This window comes from Stegodyphus dumicola, chromosome 7 (genome assembly GCF_044657685.1).
Source record: "Stegodyphus dumicola isolate Sdum_Otavi_A_Nest chromosome 7, ASM4465768v1".
NCBI lineage: Eukaryota > Metazoa > Arthropoda > Arachnida > Araneae > Eresidae > Stegodyphus > Stegodyphus dumicola.
Genome location: NC_140774.1, coordinates 130,975,969 through 131,000,303, shown reverse-complemented (window position 1 = coordinate 131,000,303; position 24,335 = coordinate 130,975,969). Strand labels below are relative to the sequence as shown.

The 24,335-nt window shown below is 35.0% G+C and overlaps 2 protein-coding genes across 2 annotated transcripts; both read left to right on the top strand.

The window, feature by feature from the left end:
* Positions 1-1,513: 1,513 nt before the first annotated feature.
* Positions 1,514-2,416, top strand: LOC146996347 (general transcription factor II-I repeat domain-containing protein 2-like). Its single transcript, XM_085821432.1, has one exon. The coding sequence runs from the start codon at positions 1,514-1,516 to the stop codon at positions 2,414-2,416; it is 903 nt and encodes a 300-aa protein (XP_085677558.1).
* Positions 2,417-7,087: 4,671 nt separating this feature from the next.
* On the top strand, positions 7,088-7,990 carry LOC118182720 (general transcription factor II-I repeat domain-containing protein 2-like). The gene has a single exon (XM_035352107.2). The coding sequence runs from the start codon at positions 7,088-7,090 to the stop codon at positions 7,988-7,990; it is 903 nt and encodes a 300-aa protein (XP_035207998.2).
* The last annotated feature ends 16,345 nt before the right edge of the window (positions 7,991-24,335 follow it).

Sequence of the window (24,335 nt, the reverse complement as noted above, 5' to 3'; positions counted from 1 at the left end):
CTTGAAGAGCACGGAAAACATAGGAATAAAATGAAGCTAACTTTTGTTTAGTCGGATGACATGATTTAAAGTGTGGTGGAAGGCAAACCGATGAAGGTTTACGGTAAACTGTAGTACTGAAGTTGGATGTGTTACGTGTGACCAGAATGTCGAGAAACGGAAGAGAATTGCAAGTCTCAAGTTCAAAAGTGAACTGAATAGCAGGATCAATAGAATTCATAGTTGGAAGAACTTTATTTAAATCATCTTTATTACCTTCAAACAGGGTAAAAGTATCGTCTACGTAGCGGAACCATGTCGGGAAGTTTAAAGTTTCAAACAATTTTGATTCATAATAATGCATGTAGATATCAGCCAGGATGGGACTGAGGGGGCTTCCCATGGCTAATCCCTCAGTTTGCTTGTAATATTTATTTTGGAAAACAAAATGTGTTTGTTTCAAACAGAGTTGAGTGAGAGAAATTAGCTCATCAATTTCGATGCAAGAGAAATGAAATTCGCGAAGTCTGGTTTCTAGACATCTTAATGCACCCTCCACTGGGACATTGGTGAATAATGATTTTACATCAAAAGAAACCATGAGTAAATTACTAGGAGAAATGTTTTTAACCTTTTTTGCAAACTCTATTGAATTTTTATGGTGTAAATGTTATTGTCTAATAGAGTGGAAAATCTAGAAACTAAATATTTAGCTAATGGATAAGAGGCAGTACCTAAATTTGATACAATAGGGCGGAAAGGAATACCACTTTTATGAATTTTGGGAAGAGCATATAATCTGGCACAATTCGCAAGAGATGGGATAAGCCAGAGGTCTCCAAACTTTCCAGCCTTAGGGCCATACTGATTACTCCAGTAAGTTCCGAGGGCCAAAACCATATTATCATTGTTGCCGGTGGTAAAAAGTGAAATAGTCCACTGATGAAAAAAAAAGTCCGAAAAAGTAAGCAACGTTTAAAAAAGGCTGCAAATCGGACTAAAGTCCGCAAAACGGCAACACTGCATATTATTAATTTTCCTGTCATTATCTGTAATTTCTAGATTAGTCGTAGAGTACGAGCCATGAGGAGTAACGTGGCACGACATCTGGTGGACACAAGCGGAAATAGGTAGTACCTTCTATCGCTAACAGATGGCGCTAATAGCACGTACAGAAGTCACTTCCTATGACACTGTTGTGAAATAAAATAGTGCGTACCTCCTTAAAACGTGTTTGTGCGTGTTTAAGTTTAAGACATCTTTGTAACAGTATTTTGATTTGAATTGTTGCTTTTGTGTGTGATTTAGTAGTATGGAAAAGAAGCGAAAAATTGATAGTGAATGCAGAAAATTCAAAGATCAGTGAAACATTCAGTATTTCGTAATTGAGTCCAGTAACAAGGCGCTATGTTTGATTTGCAATGAAAGCATAGCCGTTCTCAAAGAATATAACATTAAACGTCATTATGAAACAAAACATTTTCAAAATTACTCAAAATATACAGGAAGTTTGCGGACAGAAAAATTCGAAGCTATGAAGCGCGGATTGAAATCGCAGCAATCTTCATTTACAAAACTCAAAACTGAACAAGAGGCTGCAACTCGTGCCAGCTTTAGTGTGGCTCTTGAAATTGCGAAACGTGGAAAACCATTCACCGATGGAGAAATGATCAAAGAATGCATAATTGCAGTAGCCGAAGAAATATGCCCTGAAAAGGTAAATTTATTAAAAACTGTCAGTATGTCAGCAAACACTGTGGCTCGAAGGGTAGAAAACATCGCTGAAAATATATCCTCTCAACTGTTCGACAAAAATGGACATGTTGAGTGGTTTTCTTTGGCCTTGGATGAGTCAACGGATGTGTCAGATACTGCTCAGGTGTTGATTTATATTCGAGGAGTAGATAAAAGCTATGAAGTGCATGAAGAACTTCTTGATATGTATAGTATTCATGGCACAACTACTGGTGCAGATATTTTTAAAGGAGTTGAAATGGCCATTAATCAAAAGAATTTTCGATGGAAAAACTTGAAAAGTATTACAACTGATGGAGGCAAAAACATGAGTGGGAAAGATAAAGGAGTGGTCGCTCTTGTGTCAAAGGCTGTAGAAAATGACGGTGGTTCAAAACCATTAGTCTTACATTGTATCATTCATCAACAGTCTTTGTGCGAAAAATGTTTGGATATGTCTGAAGTTCTGAAACCAGTCATATCAACTGTTAATTTTATCAGATCTTTTGGGCTGAATCACCGAAAATTCCGACAATTTATTGAAGAGATTGGAGAAAATGACTTACCTTATCATACTGCCGTACGTTGGCTTAGTTGTGGGAAAGTCCTTCAGCGCTTTTTTGAACTTCGAGCAGTGATTGAAATTTTTTTGAATGAAAAGCATCGCCCTCTTACTGAATTACAAAACAACGCATGGCTGTAGAAGTTAGCATTTTATGTTGATTTGACAAAACATGTGAACGAACTGAATTTGAGATTGCAAGGAGAAAACCAGCATCTTCCTGATTTATACACTAATATCAAATCATTCCGGAAGAAATTGATACTGTTTCAATCACAACTACGAAGTAAATGTTTTTCACATTTTAAAACATGTGAAATATTCAGCCACACCACTGAGACTGAGTTTCCTATCGATTTTGCAATCGAAACTTTGAGTGCTTTGAAAATAAATTTTGATACTCGTTTCTCGGACTTTGATGCCATTGCGAATCAAGTTAAGATTTTTCAGAATCCTTTTGATACTGACATTGAAACTCTAGCCCCGGAACTTCAAATGGAAATGATTGATCTACAGTGCAGTGATATAATTAAGAACAAATATCAAAACTCATCTTTGTTGGAATTTTATAAGAGTCTTCCACTAATAGACACAATTTGATAATTTGCATAAATTTGCTCGTGGGCTGTTTTCTGTTTTTCGTACTACTTATTTGTGTGAGAAGATCTTCTCCAAAATGAAGTACGCAAAAAATGTTTACAGATCTAAATTAACTGATGAGCATCTTAAATCTCTTTTAATAATTGGTACAAGTAAAATTAGTCCACAACTACAAACTATTGTCAGTGGAAAATCTCAATTACATAAATCTAATTAGTATTTCATATGTCATTATGCTTGTTATAAGTTATGTTTTTATTTAAAATGTATAAAATGTTAGTTGGATTCATTTCAATAATTTGTTAGATTTTATATAATTATTAAGAAATTTGCAGTATTAATTTAAATTTATTAAGTTAATTAATTAAGTTAAATTTTCTGCATATTATACATGTCTTTACTCATTACAATTCTGTGTTTCTTTATCCAACTTATCACAAAAACAATAACAATAAGCCTACAACAATGTTATGAGTAGTTAGCCCATGACCATATCAATGTAGATGTCATATTAATAATTATTCATCATAAAATTAGAATACTTCAGTAAACTAAATTTAATTTGCTATAAAAAATATGATTTCTAAAAGGAGTTTTCAAGTATGCTAGCTCTCCGCCGGCCGGACAAAATCTGTCCGCGGGCCGGATGTGGCCCTCGGGCCGTAGTTTGAAGACCCCTGGGATAAGCGAATGTTTTAAGTTGCTTGAAATGATTTGCGAAGATTTGATCGCAGTTTTTATTTTGGATAAGTCCGAAGGTGAAGGATCTTTAGGGATCGGATTATATGGTCCTTCGTTTAAGAGTTTAGTGACACCATCGATGTAAGTGTTCTTATCCATGACGACTATCTGGCCACCTTTGTCGGCCTTTGAAATGATAATATCCGGGTTAGAATGAATTTCGCGCATTGTAGCTCTTTCTCTCGCAGTTAGATTTGGTTTCAAAGGTTTATTATTGAATTTCACATTATGAGCGATAAGATGCCTAATCATTTCTTTCTGTGAATCTGAAACTTTACTGAACTTGAAAGCTTTTTCTATAGGAGCCAAAATCTTTGGAATCGAGGGTTTACAGGTTTGTGAGAAGTTAAAATTATATTTTAGAATTCTCTCTTGTTCTTCTGAAAGACTAACATTAGAAATATTAACTATTGGCTTGATGTTTACAATGGGAAGATTTTTTGAGCTACTTGAACTGGAAAACTGTAAAAGAAGTTTTTCGAATTTAACTGCAAGGGTGTTTTTATGACGGATAACTGCATTCTCCGTTCTAGACCAAGACTTTTGTTCAAGGGCAGTGAATTTTGGATATGATTTAGCGAGTTCCAGATGAAGCTTATAGAGTTCATGTTCAATTTTGGACAATTGTTGACGTGTCTTCCTTATCACGGACCGAAGTAAGGAGAGCTTGCAATTTAACAGAATTTTTGAAACGCGACTCGAAGGTTTTTGATTAGATTTTATTTGAATAAAATTAGGGATCAATTTTTTACATTTACATTTAAGTAAAAAGTCAAGATGATTCAGGAATTTTTGCCGTTTCAGGCGTAATTTAGTGAAACGATTAACGGATGAAGGCATGATAAACAATGCAGAAAATCAAACTAAATAACTGAGCAATAATAAAGTACACACAATGCAGCAGAAAAATCCCTCACTGAAATGAATAGAAAACAAAACGTTTGTAAGCAAAATGCATGAAATCAGACAAGCAAAGCACAATATCCAAATGTACAAAACATAAACATAACTTGAAAGTTGCAAAAATGTACTCACCGAAACTCCTACAATCACAAAATGGCGGCCACACCACGTGCAAAAAAGAAAGCAAAATGTAAGCCTGTTTGGGGATTCTATAATTAAGACACAATAACACGCCGAATAAGTACTAATACAGAAGTCAAACAACAAAAATCAGCGTTATATTCACAAAATTTTCACAGGACTAGTTTCGATGGTTTTACCGAACCATCATCTTCAGCTGCAAAACCGCAAATGAACAAGATAGGAAATAATGATTAGATAAGATAAGAAAGCCTGGACAAGAATAAGCAAGTGGCGCCATCTGTTGGCGAAACCAGAACTAAAACATAATTTCTCTAAAAGCCGAAGGCAAATTTGGATTGGAATTAGGATCGTTAACTAGAACAGAAAGATTTTTATGAATGTGAAATGCCTCTAGAAAATCCAGTTCTCCAATGGAAGATTTTTTTTGAATAATTTTGGCAGCAGAAAAATTGAAAGTGTGATTTTCGGACCAACAATGTTGAGCAACAGAAGACTTCTGTGTTTCCTTTTTTCTAACATATGCCTCATGTTCTTTGACGCGAAATTTTAAGGCTCTCTTAGTTTGGCCAATGTAAATTAAACCACGCTGGCAAGGAATCCTATAAATACCCCAGGAATTCATATCCGGAATGGTGTCCTTGAGTATAGAAGTTGGAATTTTATTGATGGGAGAATAAACAACCCGAAAGTTAAATTTCTGCAAAATATGTGCAACTTTATAGCTAATTGATGGAAAGAAGGGAATGACAACAGAATTTTTATAATCTCCTAAAAAAAGTGTGTGGCTTTTAGTGTGTTCAGATGAGAATTTTTAACTCCTTGATTAATAATGTTGGGTGAAAAGCCCCTGTCAATAGCTATTGCTTTTAAATAATTTAGTTCTTCATCAAGGGCTAATTTGGAGGAGCAAACTTGAAGAGCACGGAAAACATAGGAATAAAATGAAGCTAACTTTTGTTTAGTCGGATGACATGATTTAAAGTGTGGTGGAAGGCAAACCGATGAAGGTTTACGGTAAACTGTAGTACTGAAGTTGGATGTGTTACGTGTGACCAGAATGTCGAGAAACGGAAGAGAATTGCAAGTCTCAAGTTCAAAAGTGAACTGAATAGCAGGATCAATAGAATTCATAGTTGGAAGAACTTTATTTAAATCATCTTTATTACCTTCAAACAGGGTAAAAGTATCGTCTACGTAGCGGAACCATGTCGGGAAGTTTAAAGTTTCAAACAATTTTGATTCATAATAATGCATGTAGATATCAGCCAGGATGGGACTGAGGGGGCTTCCCATGGCTAATCCCTCAGTTTGCTTGTAATATTTATTTTGGAAAACAAAATGTGTTTGTTTCAAACAGAGTTGAGTGAGAGAAATTAGCTCATCAATTTCGATGCAAGAGAAATGAAATTCGCGAAGTCTGGTTTCTAGACATCTTAATGCACCCTCCACTGGGACAATGGTGAATAATGATTTTACATCAAAAGAAACCATGAGTAAATTACTAGGAGAAATGTTTTTAACCTTTTTTGCAAACTCTATTGAATTTTTATGGTGTAAATGTTATTGTCTAATAGAGTGGAAAATCTAGAAACTAAATATTTAGCTAATGGATAAGAGGCAGTACCTAAATTTGATACAATAGGGCGGAAAGGAATACCACTTTTATGAATTTTGGGAAGAGCATATAATCTGGCACAATTCGCAAGAGATGGGATAAGCCAGAGGTCTCCAAACTTTCCAGCCTTAGGGCCATACTGATTACTCCAGTAAGTTCCGAGGGCCAAAACCATATTATCATTGTTGCCGGTGGTAAAAAGTGAAATAGTCCACTGATGAAAAAAAAAGTCCGAAAAAGTAAGCAACGTTTAAAAAAGGCTGCAAATCGGACTAAAGTCCGCAAAACGGCAACACTGCATATTATTAATTTTCCTGTCATTATCTGTAATTTCTAGATTAGTCGTAGAGTACGAGCCATGAGGAGTAACGTGGCACGACATCTGGTGGACACAAGCGGAAATAGGTAGTACCTTCTATCGCTAACAGATGGCGCTAATAGCACGTACAGAAGTCACTTCCTATGACACTGTTGTGAAATAAAATAGTGCGTACCTCCTTAAAACGTGTTTGTGCGTGTTTAAGTTTAAGACATCTTTGTAACAGTATTTTGATTTGAATTGTTGCTTTTGTGTGTGATTTAGTAGTATGGAAAAGAAGCGAAAAATTGATAGTGAATGCAGAAAATTCAAAGATCAGTGAAACATTCAGTATTTCGTAATTGAGTCCAGTAACAAGGCGCTATGTTTGATTTGCAATGAAAGCATAGCCGTTCTCAAAGAATATAACATTAAACGTCATTATGAAACAAAACATTTTCAAAATTACTCAAAATATACAGGAAGTTTGCGGACAGAAAAATTCGAAGCTATGAAGCGCGGATTGAAATCGCAGCAATCTTCATTTACAAAACTCAAAACTGAACAAGAGGCTGCAACTCGTGCCAGCTTTAGTGTGGCTCTTGAAATTGCGAAACGTGGAAAACCATTCACCGATGGAGAAATGATCAAAGAATGCATAATTGCAGTAGCCGAAGAAATATGCCCTGAAAAGGTAAATTTATTAAAAACTGTCAGTATGTCAGCAAACACTGTGGCTCGAAGGGTAGAAAACATCGCTGAAAATATATCCTCTCAACTGTTCGACAAAAATGGACATGTTGAGTGGTTTTCTTTGGCCTTGGATGAGTCAACGGATGTGTCAGATACTGCTCAGGTGTTGATTTATATTCGAGGAGTAGATAAAAGCTATGAAGTGCATGAAGAACTTCTTGATATGTATAGTATTCATGGCACAACTACTGGTGCAGATATTTTTAAAGGAGTTGAAATGGCCATTAATCAAAAGAATTTTCGATGGAAAAACTTGAAAAGTATTACAACTGATGGAGGCAAAAACATGAGTGGGAAAGATAAAGGAGTGGTCGCTCTTGTGTCAAAGGCTGTAGAAAATGACGGTGGTTCAAAACCATTAGTCTTACATTGTATCATTCATCAACAGTCTTTGTGCGAAAAATGTTTGGATATGTCTGAAGTTCTGAAACCAGTCATATCAACTGTTAATTTTATCAGATCTTTTGAGCTGAATCACCGAAAATTCCGACAATTTATTGAAGAGATTGGAGAAAATGACTTACCTTATCATACTGCCGTACGTTGGCTTAGTTGTGGGAAAGTCCTTCAGCGCTTTTTTGAACTTCGAGCAGTGATTGAAATTTTTTTGAATGAAAAGCATCGCCCTCTTACTGAATTACAAAACAACGCATGGCTGTAGAAGTTAGCATTTTATGTTGATTTGACAAAACATGTGAACGAACTGAATTTGAGATTGCAAGGAGAAAACCAGCATCTTCCTGATTTATACACTAATATCAAATCATTCCGGAAGAAATTGATACTGTTTCAATCACAACTACGAAGTAAATGTTTTTCACATTTTAAAACATGTGAAATATTCAGCCACACCACTGAGACTGAGTTTCCTATCGATTTTGCAATCGAAACTTTGAGTGCTTTGAAAATAAATTTTGATACTCGTTTCTCGGACTTTGATGCCATTGCGAATCAAGTTAAGATTTTTCAGAATCCTTTTGATACTGACATTGAAACTCTAGCCCCGGAACTTCAAATGGAAATGATTGATCTACAGTGCAGTGATATAATTAAGAACAAATATCAAAACTCATCTTTGTTGGAATTTTATAAGAGTCTTCCACTAATAGACACAATTTGATAATTTGCATAAATTTGCTCGTGGGCTGTTTTCTGTTTTTCGTACTACTTATTTGTGTGAGAAGATCTTCTCCAAAATGAAGTACGCAAAAAATGTTTACAGATCTAAATTAACTGATGAGCATCTTAAATCTCTTTTAATAATTGGTACAAGTAAAATTAGTCCACAACTACAAACTATTGTCAGTGGAAAATCTCAATTACATAAATCTAATTAGTATTTCATATGTCATTATGCTTGTTATAAGTTATGTTTTTATTTAAAATGTATAAAATGTTAGTTGGATTCATTTCAATAATTTGTTAGATTTTATATAATTATTAAGAAATTTGCAGTATTAATTTAAATTTATTAAGTTAATTAATTAAGTTAAATTTTCTGCATATTATACATGTCTTTACTCATTACAATTCTGTGTTTCTTTATCCAACTTATCACAAAAACAATAACAATAAGCCTACAACAATGTTATGAGTAGTTAGCCCATGACCATATCAATGTAGATGTCATATTAATAATTATTCATCATAAAATTAGAATACTTCAGTAAACTAAATTTAATTTGCTATAAAAAATATGATTTCTAAAAGGAGTTTTCAAGTATGCTAGCTCTCCGCCGGCCGGACAAAATCTGTCCGCGGGCCGGATGTGGCCCTCGGGCCGTAGTTTGAAGACCCCTGGGATAAGCGAATGTTTTAAGTTGCTTGAAATGATTTGCGAAGATTTGATCGCAGTTTTTATTTTGGATAAGTCCGAAGGTGAAGGATCTTTAGGGATCGGATTATATGGTCCTTCGTTTAAGAGTTTAGTGACACCATCGATGTAAGTGTTCTTATCCATGACGACTATCTGGCCACCTTTGTCGGCCTTTGAAATGATAATATCCGGGTTAGAATGAATTTCGCGCATTGTAGCTCTTTCTCTCGCAGTTAGATTTGGTTTCAAAGGTTTATTATTGAATTTCACATTATGAGCGATAAGATGCCTAATCATTTCTTTCTGTGAATCTGAAACTTTACTGAACTTGAAAGCTTTTTCTATAGGAGCCAAAATCTTTGGAATCGAGGGTTTACAGGTTTGTGAGAAGTTAAAATTATATTTTAGAATTCTCTCTTGTTCTTCTGAAAGACTAACATTAGAAATATTAACTATTGGCTTGATGTTTACAATGGGAAGATTTTTTGAGCTACTTGAACTGGAAAACTGTAAAAGAAGTTTTTCGAATTTAACTGCAAGGGTGTTTTTATGACGGATAACTGCATTCTCCGTTCTAGACCAAGACTTTTGTTCAAGGGCAGTGAATTTTGGATATGATTTAGCGAGTTCCAGATGAAGCTTATAGAGTTCATGTTCAATTTTGGACAATTGTTGACGTGTCTTCCTTATCACGGACCGAAGTAAGGAGAGCTTGCAATTTAACAGAATTTTTGAAACGCGACTCGAAGGTTTTTGATTAGATTTTATTTGAATAAAATTAGGGATCAATTTTTTACATTTACATTTAAGTAAAAAGTCAAGATGATTCAGGAATTTTTGCCGTTTCAGGCGTAATTTAGTGAAACGATTAACGGATGAAGGCATGATAAACAATGCAGAAAATCAAACTAAATAACTGAGCAATAATAAAGTACACACAATGCAGCAGAAAAATCCCTCACTGAAATGAATAGAAAACAAAACGTTTGTAAGCAAAATGCATGAAATCAGACAAGCAAAGCACAATATCCAAATGTACAAAACATAAACATAACTTGAAAGTTGCAAAAATGTACTCACCGAAACTCCTACAATCACAAAATGGCGGCCACACCACGTGCAAAAAAGAAAGCAAAATGTAAGCCTGTTTGGGGATTCTATAATTAAGACACAATAACACGCCGAATAAGTACTAATACAGAAGTCAAACAACAAAAATCAGCGTTATATTCACAAAATTTTCACAGGACTAGTTTCGATGGTTTTACCGAACCATCATCTTCAGCTGCAAAACCGCAAATGAACAAGATAGGAAATAATGATTAGATAAGATAAGAAAGCCTGGACAAGAATAAGCAAGTGGCGCCATCTGTTGGCGAAACCAGAACTAAAACATAATTTCTCTAAAAGCCGAAGGCAAATTTGGATTGGAATTAGGATCGTTAACTAGAACAGAAAGATTTTTATGAATGTGAAATGCCTCTAGAAAATCCAGTTCTCCAATGGAAGATTTTTTTTGAATAATTTTGGCAGCAGAAAAATTGAAAGTGTGATTTTCGGACCAACAATGTTGAGCAACAGAAGACTTCTGTGTTTCCTTTTTTCTAACATATGCCTCATGTTCTTTGACGCGAAATTTTAAGGCTCTCTTAGTTTGGCCAATGTAAATTAAACCACACTGGCAAGGAATCCTATAAATACCCCAGGAATTCATATCCGGAATGGGGTCCTTGAGTATAGAAGTTGGAATTTTATTGATGGGAGAATAAACAACCCGAAAGTTAAATTTCTGCAAAATATGTGCAACTTTATAGCTAATTGATGGAAAGAAGGGAATGACAACAGAATTTTTATAATCTCCTAAAATAAGAGTGTGGCTTTTAGTGTGTTCAGATGAGAATTTTTTAACTGCTTGATTAATAATGTTGGGTGAAAAGCCCCTGTCAATAGCTATTGCTTTTAAATAATTTAGTTCTTCATCAAGGGCTAATTTGGAGGAGCAAACTTGAAGAGCACAGAAAACATAGGAATAAAATGAAGCTAACTTTTGTTTAGTCGGATGACATGATTTAAAGTGTGGTGGAAGGCAAACCGATGAAGGTTTACGGTAAACTGTAGTACTGAAGTTGGATGTGTTACGTGTGACCAGAATGTCGAGAAACGGAAGAGAATTGCAAGTCTCAAGTTCAAAAGTGAACTGAATAGCAGGATCAATAGAATTCATAGTTGGAAGAACTTTATTTAAATCATCTTTATTACCTTCAAACAGGGTAAAAGTATCGTCTACGTAGCGGAACCATGTCGGGAAGTTTAAAGTTTCAAACAATTTTAATTCATAATAATGCATGTAGATATCAGCCAGGATGGGACTGAGGGGGCTTCCCATGGCTAATCCCTCAGTTTGCTTGTAATATTTATTTTGGAAAACAAAATGTGTTTGTTTCAAACAGAGTTGAGTGAGAGAAATTAGCTCATCAATTTCGATGCAAGAGAAATGAAATTCGCGAAGTCTGGTTTCTAGACATCTTAATGCACCCTCCACTGGGACATTGGTGAATAATGATTTTATATCAAAAGAAACCATGAGTAAATTACTAGGAGAAATGTTTTTAACCTTTTTTGCAAACTCTATTGAATTTTTTATGGTTTAAATGTTATTGTCTAATAGAGTGGAAAATCTAGAAACTAAATATTTAGCTAATGGATACCAGGCAGTACCTAAATTTGATACATTAGGGCGGAAAGGAATACCACATTTATGAATTTCGGGAAGAGCATATAATCTGGCACAATTCGCAACAATGGGATAAGCGAATGTTTTAAGTTGCTTGAAATGATTTCCGAAGATTTGATCGCAGTTTTTATTTTGGATAAGTCCGAAGGTGAAGGATCTTTAGGGATCGGATTATATGGTCCTTCGTTTAAGAGTTTAGTGACACCATCGATGTAAGTGTTCTTATCCATGACGACTATCTGGCCACCTTTGTCGGCCTTTGAAATGATAATATCCGGGTTAGAATGAATTTCGCGCATTGTAGCTCTTTCTCTCGCAGTTAGATTTGGTTTCAAAGGTTTATTATTGAATTTCACATTATGAGCGATAAGATGCCTAATCATTTCTTTCTGTGAATCTGAAACTTTACTGAACTTGAAAGCTTTTTCTATAGGAGCCAAAATCTTTGGAATCGAGGCTTTACAGGTTTGTGAGAAGTTAAAATTATATTTTAGAATTCTCTCTTGTTCTTCTGAAAGACTAACATTAGAAATATTAACTATTGGCTTGATGTTTACAATGGGAAGATATTTTGAGCTACTTGAACTGGAAAACTGTAAAAGAAGTTTTTCGAATTTAACTGCAAGGGTGTTTTTATGACGGATAACTGTATTCTCCATTCTAGAACAAGACTTTTGTTCAAGGGCAGTGAATTTTGGATATGATTTAGCGAGTTCCAGATGAAGCTTATAGAGTAAAATTATTCAGAAAACATCTTCCATTGGAGAACTGGATTTTCTAGAGGCATTTCACATTCATAAAAATCTTTCTGTTCTAGTTAACGATCCTAATTCCAATCCAAATTTGCCTTCGGCTTTTAGAGAAATTATGTTTTAGTTCTGGTTTCGCCAACAGATGGCGCCACTTGCTTATTCTTGTCCAGGCTTTCTTATCTTATCTAATCATTATTTCCTATCTTGTTCATTTGCGGTTTTGCAGCTGAAGATGATGGTTCGGTAAAACCATCGAAACTAGTCCTGTGAAAATTTTGTGAATATAACGCTGATTTTTGTTGTTTGACTTCTGTATTAGTATTTATTCGGCGTGTTATTGTGTCTTAATTATAGAATCCCGAAACAGGCTTACATTTTGCTTTCTTTTTTGCACGTGGTGTGGCCGCCATTTTGTGATTGTAGGAGTTTCGGTGAGTACATTTTTGCAACTTTCAAGTTATGTTTATGTTTTGTACATTTGGATATTGTGCTTTGCTTGTCTGATTTCATGCATTTTGCTTACAAACGTTTTGTTTTCTATTCATTTCAGTGAGGGATTTTTCTGCTGTATTGTGTGTACTTTATTATTGCTCAGTTATTTAGTTTGATTTTCTGCATTGTTTATCATGCCTTCATCCGTTAATCGTTTCACTAAATTACGCCTGAAACGGCAAAAATTCCTGAATCATCTTGACTTTTTACTTAAATGTAAATGTAAAAAATTGATCCCTAATTTTATTCAAATAAAGTCTAATCAAAAACCTTCGAGTCGCGTTTCAAGAATTCTGTTAAATTGCAAGCTTGCCTTACTTCGGTCCGTGATAAGGAAGACACGTCAACAATTGTCCAAAATTGAACATGAACTCTATAAGCTTCATCTGGAACTCGCTAAATCATATCCAAAATTCACTGCCCTTGAACAAAAGTCTTGGTCTAGAACGGAGAATGCAGTTATCCGTCATAAAAACACCCTTGCAGTTAAATTCGAAAAACTTCTTTTACAGTTTTCCAGTTCAAGTAGCTCAAAAAATCTTCCCATTGTAAACATCAAGCCAATAGTTAATATTTCTAATGTTAGTCTTTCAGAAGAACAAGAGAGAATTCTAAAATATAATTTTAACTTCTCACAAACCTGTAAAGCCTCGATTCCAAAGATTTTGGCTCCTATAGAAAAAGCTTTCAAGTTCAGTAAAGTTTCAGATTCACAGAAAGAAATGATTAGGCATCTTATCGCTCATAATGTGAAATTCAATAATAAACCTTTGAAACCAAATCTAACTGCGAGAGAAAGAGCTACAATGCGTGAAATTCATTCTAACCCGGATATTATCATTTCAAAGGCCGACAAAGGTGGCCAGATAGTCGTCATGGATAAGAACACTTACATCGATGGTGTCACTAAACTCTTAAACGAAGGACCATGTAATCCGATCCCTAAAGATCCTTCACCTTCGGACTTATCCAAAATAAAAACTGCGATCAAATCTTCGCAAATCATTTCAAGCAACTTAAAACATTCGCTTATCCCATCTGTTGCGAATTGTGCCAGATTATATGCTCTTCCCAAAATTCATAAAAGTGGTATTCCTTTCCGCCCTATTGTATCAAATTTAGGTACTGCCTCTTATCCATTAGCTAAATATTTAGTTTCTAGATTTTCCACTCTATTAGACAATAACATTTACACCATAAAAATTCAATAGAGTTTGCAAAAAAGGTTAAAAACATTTCTCCTAGTAATTTACTCATGGTTTCTTTTGATGTAAAATCATTATTCACCAATGTCCCAGTGGAGGGTGCATTAAGATGTCTAGAAACCAGACTTCGCGAATTTCATTTCTCTTGCATCGAAATTGATGAGCTAATTTCTCTCACTCAACTCTGTTTGAAACAAACACATTTTGTTTTCCAAAATAAATATTACAAGCAAACTGAGGGATTAGCCATGGGAAGCCCCCTCAGTCCCATCCTGGCTGATATCTACATGCATTATTATGAATCAAAATTGTTTGAAACTTTAAACTTCCCGACATGGTTCCGCTACGTAGACGATACTTTTACCCTGTTTGAAGGTAATAAAGATGATTTAAATAAAGTTCTTCCAACTATGAATTCTATTGATCCTGCTATTCAGTTCACTTTTGAACTTGAGACTTGCAATTCTCTTCCGTTTCTCGACATTCTGGTCACACGTAACACATCCAACTTCAGTACTACAGTTTACCGTAAACCTTCATCGGTTTGCCTTCCACCACACTTTAAATCATGTCATCCGACTAAACAAAAGTTAGCTTCATTTTATTCCTATGTTTTCCGTGCTCTTCAAGTTTGCTCCTCCAAATTAGCCCTTGATGAAGAACTAAATTATTTAAAAGCAATAGCTATTGACAGGGGCTTTTCACCCAACATTATTAATCAAGCAGTTAAAAAATTCTCATCTGAACACACTAAAAGCCACACTCTTATTTTAGGAGATTATAAAAATTCTGTTGTCATTCCCTTCTTTCCATCAATTAGCTATAAAGTTGCACATATTTTGCAGAAATTTAACTTTCGGGTTGTTTATTCTCCCATCAATAAAATTCCAACTTCTATACTCAAGGACCCCATTCCGGATATGAATTCCTGGGGTATTTATAGGATTCCTTGCCAGTGTGGTTTAATTTACATTGGCCAAACTAAGAGAGCCTTAAAATTTCGCGTCAAAGAACATGAAGCATATGTTAGAAAAAAGGAAACACAGAAGTCTTCTGTTGCTCAACATTGTTGGTCCGAAAATCACACTTTCAATTTTTCTGCTGCCAAAATTATTCAAAAAACATCTTCCATTGGAGAACTGGATTTTCAAGAGGCATTTCACATTCATAAAAATCTTTCTGTTCTAGTTAACGATCCTAATTCCAATCCAAATTTGCCTTCGGCTTTTAGAGAAATTATGTTTTAGTTCTGGTTTCGCCAACAGATGGCGCCACTTGCTTATTCTTGTCCAGGCTTTCTTATCTTATCTAATCATTATTTCCTATCTTGTTCATTTGCGGTTTTGCAGCTGAAGATGATGGTTCGGTAAAACCATCGAAACTAGTCCTGTGAAAATTTTGTGAATATAACGCTGATTTTTGTTGTTTGACTTCTGTATTAGTATTTATTCGGCGTGTTATTGTGTCTTAATTATAGAATCCCGAAACAGGCTTACATTTTGCTTTCTTTTTTGCACGTGGTGTGGCCGCCATTTTGTGATTGTAGGAGTTTCGGTGAGTACATTTTTGCAACTTTCAAGTTATGTTTATGTTTTGTACATTTGGATATTGTGCTTTGCTTGTCTGATTTCATGCATTTTGCTTACAAACGTTTTGTTTTCTATTCATTTCAGTGAGGGATTTTTCTGCTGTATTGTGTGTACTTTATTATTGCTCAGTTATTTAGTTTGATTTTCTGCATTGTTTATCATGCCTTCATCCGTTAATCGTTTCACTAAATTACGCCTGAAACGGCAAAAATTCCTGAATCATCTTGACTTTTTACTTAAATGTAAATGTAAAAAATTGATCCCTAATTTTATTCAAATAAAGTCTAATCAAAAACCTTCGAGTCGCGTTTCAAGAATTCTGTTAAATTGCAAGCTTGCCTTACTTCGGTCCGTGATAAGGAAGACACGTCAACAATTGTCCAAAATTGAACATGAACTCTATAAGCTTCATCTGGAACTCGCTAAATCATATCCAAAATTCACTGCCCTTGAACAAAAGTCTTGGTCTAGAACGGAGAATGCAGTTATCCGTCATAAAAACACCCTTGCAGTTAAATTCGAAAAACTTCTTTACAGTTTTCCAGTTCAAGTAGCTCAAAAAATCTTCCCATTGTAAACATCAAGCCAATAGTTAATATTTCTAATGTTAGTCTTTCAGAAGAACAAGAGAGAATTCTAAAATATAATTTTAACTTCTCACAAACCTGTAAAGCCTCGATTCCAAAGATTTTGGCTCCTATAGAAAAAGCTTTCAAGTTCAGTAAAGTTTCAGATTCACAGAAAGAAATGATTAGGCATCTTATCGCTCATAATGTGAAATTCAATAATAAACCTTTGAAACCAAATCTAACTGCGAGAGAAAGAGCTACAATGCGTGAAATTCATTCTAACCCGCATATTATCATTTCAAAGGCCGACAAAGGTGGCCAGATAGTCGTCATGGATAAGAACACTTACATCGATGGTGTCACTAAACTCTTAAACGAAGGACCATGTAATCCGATCCCTAAAGATCCTTCACCTTCGGACTTATCCAAAATAAAAACTGCGATCAAATCTTCGCAAATCATTTCAAGCAACTTAAAACATTCGCTTATCCCATCTGTTGCGAATTGTGCCAGATTATATGCTCTTCCCAAAATTCATAAAAGTGGTATTCCTTTCCGCCCTATTGTATCAAATTTAGGTACTGCCTCTTATCCATTAGCTAAATATTTAGTTTCTAGATTTTCCACTCTATTAGACAATAACATTTACACCATAAAAATTCAATAGAGTTTGCAAAAAAGGTTAAAAACATTTCTCCTAGTAATTTACTCATGGTTTCTTTTGATGTAAAATCATTATTCACCAATGTCCCAGTGGAGGGTGCATTAAGATGTCTAGAAACCAGACTTCGCGAATTTCATTTCTCTTGCATCGAAATTGATGAGCTAATTTCTCTCACTCAACTCTGTTTGAAACAAACACATTTTGTTTTCCAAAATAAATATTACAAGCAAACTGAGGGATTAGCCATGGGAAGCCCCCTCAGTCCCATCCTGGCTGATATCTACATGCATTATTATGAATCAAAATTGTTTGAAACTTTAAACTTCCCGACATGGTTCCGCTACGTAGACGATACTTTTACCCTGTTTGAAGGTAATAAAGATGATTTAAATAAAGTTCTTCCAACTATGAATTCTATTGATCCTGCTATTCAGTTCACTTTTGAACTTGAGACTTGCAATTCTCTTCCGTTTCTCGACATTCTGGTCACACGTAACACATCCAACTTCAGTACTACAGTTTACCGTAAACCTTCATCGGTTTGCCTTCCACCACACTTTAAATCATGTCATCCGACTAAACAAAAGTTAGCTTCATTTTATTCCTATGTTTTCCGTGCTCTTCAAGTTTGCTCCTCCAAATTAGCCCTTGATGAAGAACTAAATTATTTAAAAGCAATAGCTATTGACAGGGGCTTTTCACCCAACATTATTAATCAAGCAGTTAAAAAATTCTCATCTGAACACACTAAAAGCCACACTCTTATTTTAGGAGATTATAAAAATTCTGTTGTCATTCCCTTCTTTCCATCAATTAGCTATAAAGTTGCACATATTTTGCAGAAATTTAACTTTCGGGTTGTTTATTCTCCCATCAATAAAATTCCAACTTCTATACTCAAGGACCCCATTCCGGATATGAATTCCTGGGGTATTTATAGGATTCCTTGCCAGTGTGGTTTAATTTACATTGGCCAAACTAAGAGAGCCTTAAAATTTCGCGTCAAAGAACATGAGGCATATGTTAGAAAAAAGGAAACACAGAAGTCTTCTGTTGCTCAACATTGTTGGTCCGAAAATCACACTTTCAATTTTTCTGCTGCCAAAATTATTCAAAAAACATCTTCCATTGGAGAACTGGATTTTCAAGAGGCATTTCACATTCATAAAAATCTTTCTGTTCTAGTTAACGATCCTAATTCCAATCCAAATTTGCCTTCGGCTTTTAGAGAAATTATGTTTTAGTTCTGGTTTCGCCAACAGATGGCGCCACTTGCTTATTCTTGTCCAGGCTTTCTTATCTTATCTAATCATTATTTCCTATCTTGTTCATTTGCGGTTTTGCAGCTGAAGATGATGGTTCGGTAAAACCATCGAAACTAGTCCTGTGAAAATTTTGTGAATATAACGCTGATTTTTGTTGTTTGACTTCTGTATTAGTATTTATTCGGCGTGTTATTGTGTCTTAATTATAGAATCCCGAAACAGGCTTACATTTTGCTTTCTTTTTTGCACGTGGTGTGGCCGCCATTTTGTGATTGTAGGAGTTTCGGTGAGTACATTTTTGCAACTTTCAAGTTATGTTTATGTTTTGTACATTTGGATATTGTGCTTTGCTTGTCAGATTTCATGCATTTTGCTTACAAACGTTTTGTTTTCTATTCATTTCAGTGAGGGATTTTTCTGCTGTATTGTGTGTACTTTATTATTGCTCAGTTATTTAGTTTGATTTTCTGCATTGTTTATCATGCCTTCATCCGTTAATCGTTTCACTAAATTACGCCTGAAACGGCAAAAATTCCTGAATCATCTTGACTTTTTACTTAAATGTAAATGTAAAAAATTGATCCCTAATTTTATTCAAATAAAGTCTAATCAAAAACCTTCGAGTCGCGTTTCAAGAATTCTGTTAAATTGCAAGCTTGCCTTACTTCGGTCCGTGATAAGGAAGACACGTCAACAATTGTCCAAAATTGAACATGAACTCTATAAGCTTCATCTGGAACTCGCTAAATCATATCCAAAATTCACTGCCCTTGAACAAAAGTCTTGGTCTAGAACGGAGAATGCAGTTATCCGTCATAAAAACACCCTTGCAGTTAAATTCGAAAAACTTCTTTTACAGTTTTCCAGTTCAAGTAGCTCAAAAAATCTTCCCATTGTAAACATCAAGCCAATAGTTAATATTTCTAATGTTAGTCTTTCAGAAGAACAAGAGAGAATTCTAAAATATAATTTTAACTTCTCACAAACCTGTAAAGCCTCGATTCCAAAGATTTTGGCTCCTATAGAAAAAGCTTTCAAGTTCAGTAAAGTTTCAGATTCACAGAAAGAAATGATTAGGCATCTTATCGCTCATAATGTGAAATTCAATAATAAACCTTTGAAACCAAATCTAACTGCGAGAGAAAGAGCTACAATGCGTGAAATTCATTCTAACCCGGATATTATCATTTCAAAGGCCGACAAAGGTGGCCAGATAGTCGTCATGGATAAGAACACTTACATCGATGGTGTCACTAAACTCTTAAACGAAGGACCATATAATCCGATCCCTAAAGATCCTTCACCTTCGGACTTATCCAAAATAAAAACTGCGATCAAATCTTCGCAAATCATTTCAAGCAACTTAAAACATTCGCTTATCCCATCTGTTGCGAATTGTGCCAGATTATATGCTCTTCCCAAAATTCATAAAAGTGGTATTCCTTTCCGCCCTATTGTATCAAATTTAGGTACTGCCTCTTATCCATTAGCTAAATATTTAGTTTCTAGATTTTCCACTCTATTAGACAATAACATTTACACCATAAAAATTCAATAGAGTTTGCAAAAAAGGTTAAAAACATTTCTCCTAGTAATTTACTCATGGTTTCTTTTGATGTAAAATCATTATTCACCAATGTCCCAGTGGAGGGTGCATTAAGATGTCTAGAAACCAGACTTCGCGAATTTCATTTCTCTTGCATCGAAATTGATGAGCTAATTTCTCTCACTCAACTCTGTTTGAAACAAACACATTTTGTTTTCCAAAATAAATATTACAAGCAAACTGAGGGATTAGCCATGGGAAGCCCCCTCAGTCCCATCCTGGCTGATATCTACATGCATTATTATGAATCAAAATTGTTTGAAACTTTAAACTTCCCGACATGGTTCCGCTACGTAGACGATACTTTTACCCTGTTTGAAGGTAATAAAGATGATTTAAATAAAGTTCTTCCAACTATGAATTCTATTGATCCTGCTATTCAGTTCACTTTTGAACTTGAGACTTGCAATTCTCTTCCGTTTCTCGACATTCTGGTCACACGTAACACATCCAACTTCAGTACTACAGTTTACCGTAAACCTTCATCGGTTTGCCTTCCACCACACTTTAAATCATGTCATCCGACTAAACAAAAGTTAGCTTCATTTTATTCCTATGTTTTCCGTGCTCTTCAAGTTTGCTCCTCCAAATTAGCCCTTGATGAAGAACTAAATTATTTAAAAGCAATAGCTATTGACAGGGGCTTTTCACCCAACATTATTAATCAAGCAGTTAAAAAATTCTCATCTGAACACACTAAAAGCCACACTCTTATTTTAGGAGATTATAAAAATTCTGTTGTCATTCCCTTCTTTCCAGCAATTAGCTATAAAGTTGCACATATTTTGCAGAAATTTAACTTTCGGGTTGTTTTTTCTCCCATCAATAAAATTCCAACTTCTATACTCAAGGACCCCATTCCGGATATGAATTCCTGGGGTATTTATAGGATTCCTTGCCAGTGTGGTTTAATTTACATTGGCCAAACTAAGAGAGCCTTAAAATTTCGCGTCAAAGAACATGAGGCATATGTTAGAAAAAAGGAAACACAGAAGTCTTCTGTTGCTCAACATTGTTGGTCCGAAAATCACACTTTCAATTTTTCTGCTGCCAAAATTATTCAAAAAACATCTTCCATTGGAGAACTGGATTTTCAAGAGGCATTTCACATTCATAAAAATCTTTCTGTTCTAGTTAACGATCCTAATTCCAATCCAAATTTGCCTTCGGCTTTTAGAGAAATTATGTTTTAGTTCTGGTTTCGCCAACAGATGGCGCCACTTGCTTATTCTTGTCCAGGCTTTCTTATCTTATCTAATCATTATTTCCTATCTTGTTCATTTGCGGTTTTGCAGCTGAAGATGATGGTTCGGTAAAACCATCGAAACTAGTCCTGTGAAAATTTTGTGAATATAACGCTGATTTTTGTTGTTTGACTTCTGTATTAGTATTTATTCGGCGTGTTATTGTGTCTTAATTATAGAATCCCGAAACAGGCTTACATTTTGCTTTCTTTTTTGCACGTGGTGTGGCCGCCATTTTGTGATTGTAGGAGTTTCGGTGAGTACATTTTTGCAACTTTCAAGTTATGTTTATGTTTTGTACATTTGGATATTGTGCTTTGCTTGTCTGATTTCATGCATTTTGCTTACAAACGTTTTGTTTTCTATTCATTTCAGTGAGGGATTTTTCTGCTGTATTGTGTGTACTTTATTATTGCTCAGTTATTTAGTTTGATTTTCTGCATTGTTTATCATGCCTTCATCCGTTAATCGTTTCACTAAATTACGCCTGAAACGGCAAAAATTCCTGAATCATCTTGACTTTTTACTTAAATGTAAATGTAAAAAATTGATCCCTAATTTTATTCAAATAAAGTCTAATCAAAAACCTTCGAGTCGCGTTTCAAGAATTCTGTTAAATTGCAAGCTTGCCTTACTTCGGTCCGTGATAAGGAAGACACGTCAACAATTGTCCAAAATTGAACATGAACTCTATAAGCTTCATCTGGAACTCGCTAAATCATATCCAAAATTCACTGCCCTTGAACAAAAGTCTTGGTCTAGAACGGAGAATGCAGTTATCCGTCATAAAAACACCCTTGCAGTTAAATTCGAAAAACTTCTTTTACAGTTTTCCAGTTCAAGTAGCTCAAAAAATCTTCCCATTGTAAACATCAAGCCAATAGTTAATATTTCTAATGTTAGTCTTTCAGAAGAACAAGAGAGAATTCTAAAATATAATTTTAACTTCTCACAAACCTGTAAAGCCTCGATTCCAAAGATTTTGGCTCCTATAGAAAAAGCTTTCAAGTTCAGTAAAGTTTCAGATTCACAGAAAGAAATGATTAGGCATCTTATCGCTCATAATGTGAAATTCAATAATAAACCTTTGAAACCAAATCTAACTGCGAGAGAAAGAGCTACAATGCGTGAAATTCATTCTAACCCGGATATTATCATTTCAAAGGCCGACAAAGGTGGCCAGATAGTCGTCATGGATAAGAACACTTACATCGATGGTGTCACTAAACTCTTAAACGAAGGACCATATAATTCGATCCCTAAAGATCCTTCACCTTCGGACTTATCCAAAATAAAAACTGCGATCAAATCTTCGCAAATCATTTCAAGCAACTTAAAACATTCGCTTATCCCATCTGTTGCGAATTGTGCCAGATTATATGCTCTTCCCAAAATTCATAAAAGTGGTATTCCTTTCCGCCCTATTGTATCAAATTTAGGTACTGCCTCTTATCCATTAGCTAAATATTTAGTTTCTAGATTTTCCACTCTATTAGACAATAACATTTACACCATAAAAATTCAATAGAGTTTGCAAAAAAGGTTAAAAACATTTCTCCTAGTAATTTACTCATGGTTTCTTTTGATGTAAAATCATTATTCACCAATGTCCCAGTGGAGGGTGCATTAAGATGTCTAGAAACCAGACTTCGCGAATTTCATTTCTCTTGCATCGAAATTGATGAGCTAATTTCTCTCACTCAACTCTGTTTGAAACAAACACATTTTGTTTTCCAAAATAAATATTACAAGCAAACTGAGGGATTAGCCATGGGAAGCCCCCTCAGTCCCATCCTGGCTGATATCTACATGCATTATTATGAATCAAAATTGTTTGAAACTTTAAACTTCCCGACATGGTTCCGCTACGTAGACGATACTTTTACCCTGTTTGAAGGTAATAAAGATGATTTAAATAAAGTTCTTCCAACTATGAATTCTATTGATCCTGCTATTCAGTTCACTTTTGAACTTGAGACTTGCAATTCTCTTCCGTTTCTCGACATTCTGGTCACACGTAACACATCCAACTTCAGTACTACAGTTTACCGTAAACCTTCATCGGTTTGCCTTCCACCACACTTTAAATCATGTCATCCGACTAAACAAAAGTTAGCTTCATTTTATTCCTATGTTTTCCGTGCTCTTCAAGTTTGCTCCTCCAAATTAGCCCTTGATGAAGAACTAAATTATTTAAAAGCAATAGCTATTGACAGGGGCTTTTCACCCAACATTATTAATCAAGCAGTTAAAAAATTCTCATCTGAACACACTAAAAGCCACACTCTTATTTTAGGAGATTATAAAAATTCTGTTGTCATTCCTTCTTTCCAGCAATTAGCTATAAAGTTGCACATATTTTGCAGAAATTTAACTTTCGGGTTGTTTTTTCTCCCATCAATAAAATTCCAACTTCTATACTCAAGGACCCCATTCCGGATATGAATTCCTGGGGTATTTATAGGATTCCTTGCCAGTGTGGTTTAATTTACATTGGCCAAACTAAGAGAGCCTTAAAATTTCGCGTCAAAGAACATGAGGCATATGTTAGAAAAAAGGAAACACAGAAGTCTTCTGTTGCTCAACATTGTTGGTCCGAAAATCACACTTTCAATTTTTCTGCTGCCAAAATTATTCAAAAAACATCTTCCATTGGAGAACTGGATTTTCAAGAGGCATTTCACATTCATAAAAATCTTTCTGTTCTAGTTAACGATCCTAATTCCAATCCAAATTTGCCTTCGGCTTTTAGAGAAATTATGTTTTAGTTCTGGTTTCGCCAACAGATGGCGCCACTTGCTTATTCTTGTCCAGGCTTTCTTATCTTATCTAATCATTATTTCCTATCTTGTTCATTTGCGGTTTTGCAGCTGAAGATGATGGTTCGGTAAAACCATCGAAACTAGTCCTGTGAAAATTTTGTGAATATAACGCTGATTTTTGTTGTTTGACTTCTGTATTAGTATTTATTCGGCGTGTTATTGTGTCTTAATTATAGAATCCCGAAACAGGCTTACATTTTGCTTTCTTTTTTGCACGTGGTGTGGCCGCCATTTTGTGATTGTAGGAG

Excerpts from the sequence above, each read along its gene's own strand:
- LOC118182720 (XM_035352107.2), top strand. The coding sequence starts at position 7,088 with ATGAAGCGCGGATTGAAATCGCAGCAATCTTCATTTACAAAACTCAAA.
- LOC146996347 (XM_085821432.1), top strand. The coding sequence starts at position 1,514 with ATGAAGCGCGGATTGAAATCGCAGCAATCTTCATTTACAAAACTCAAA.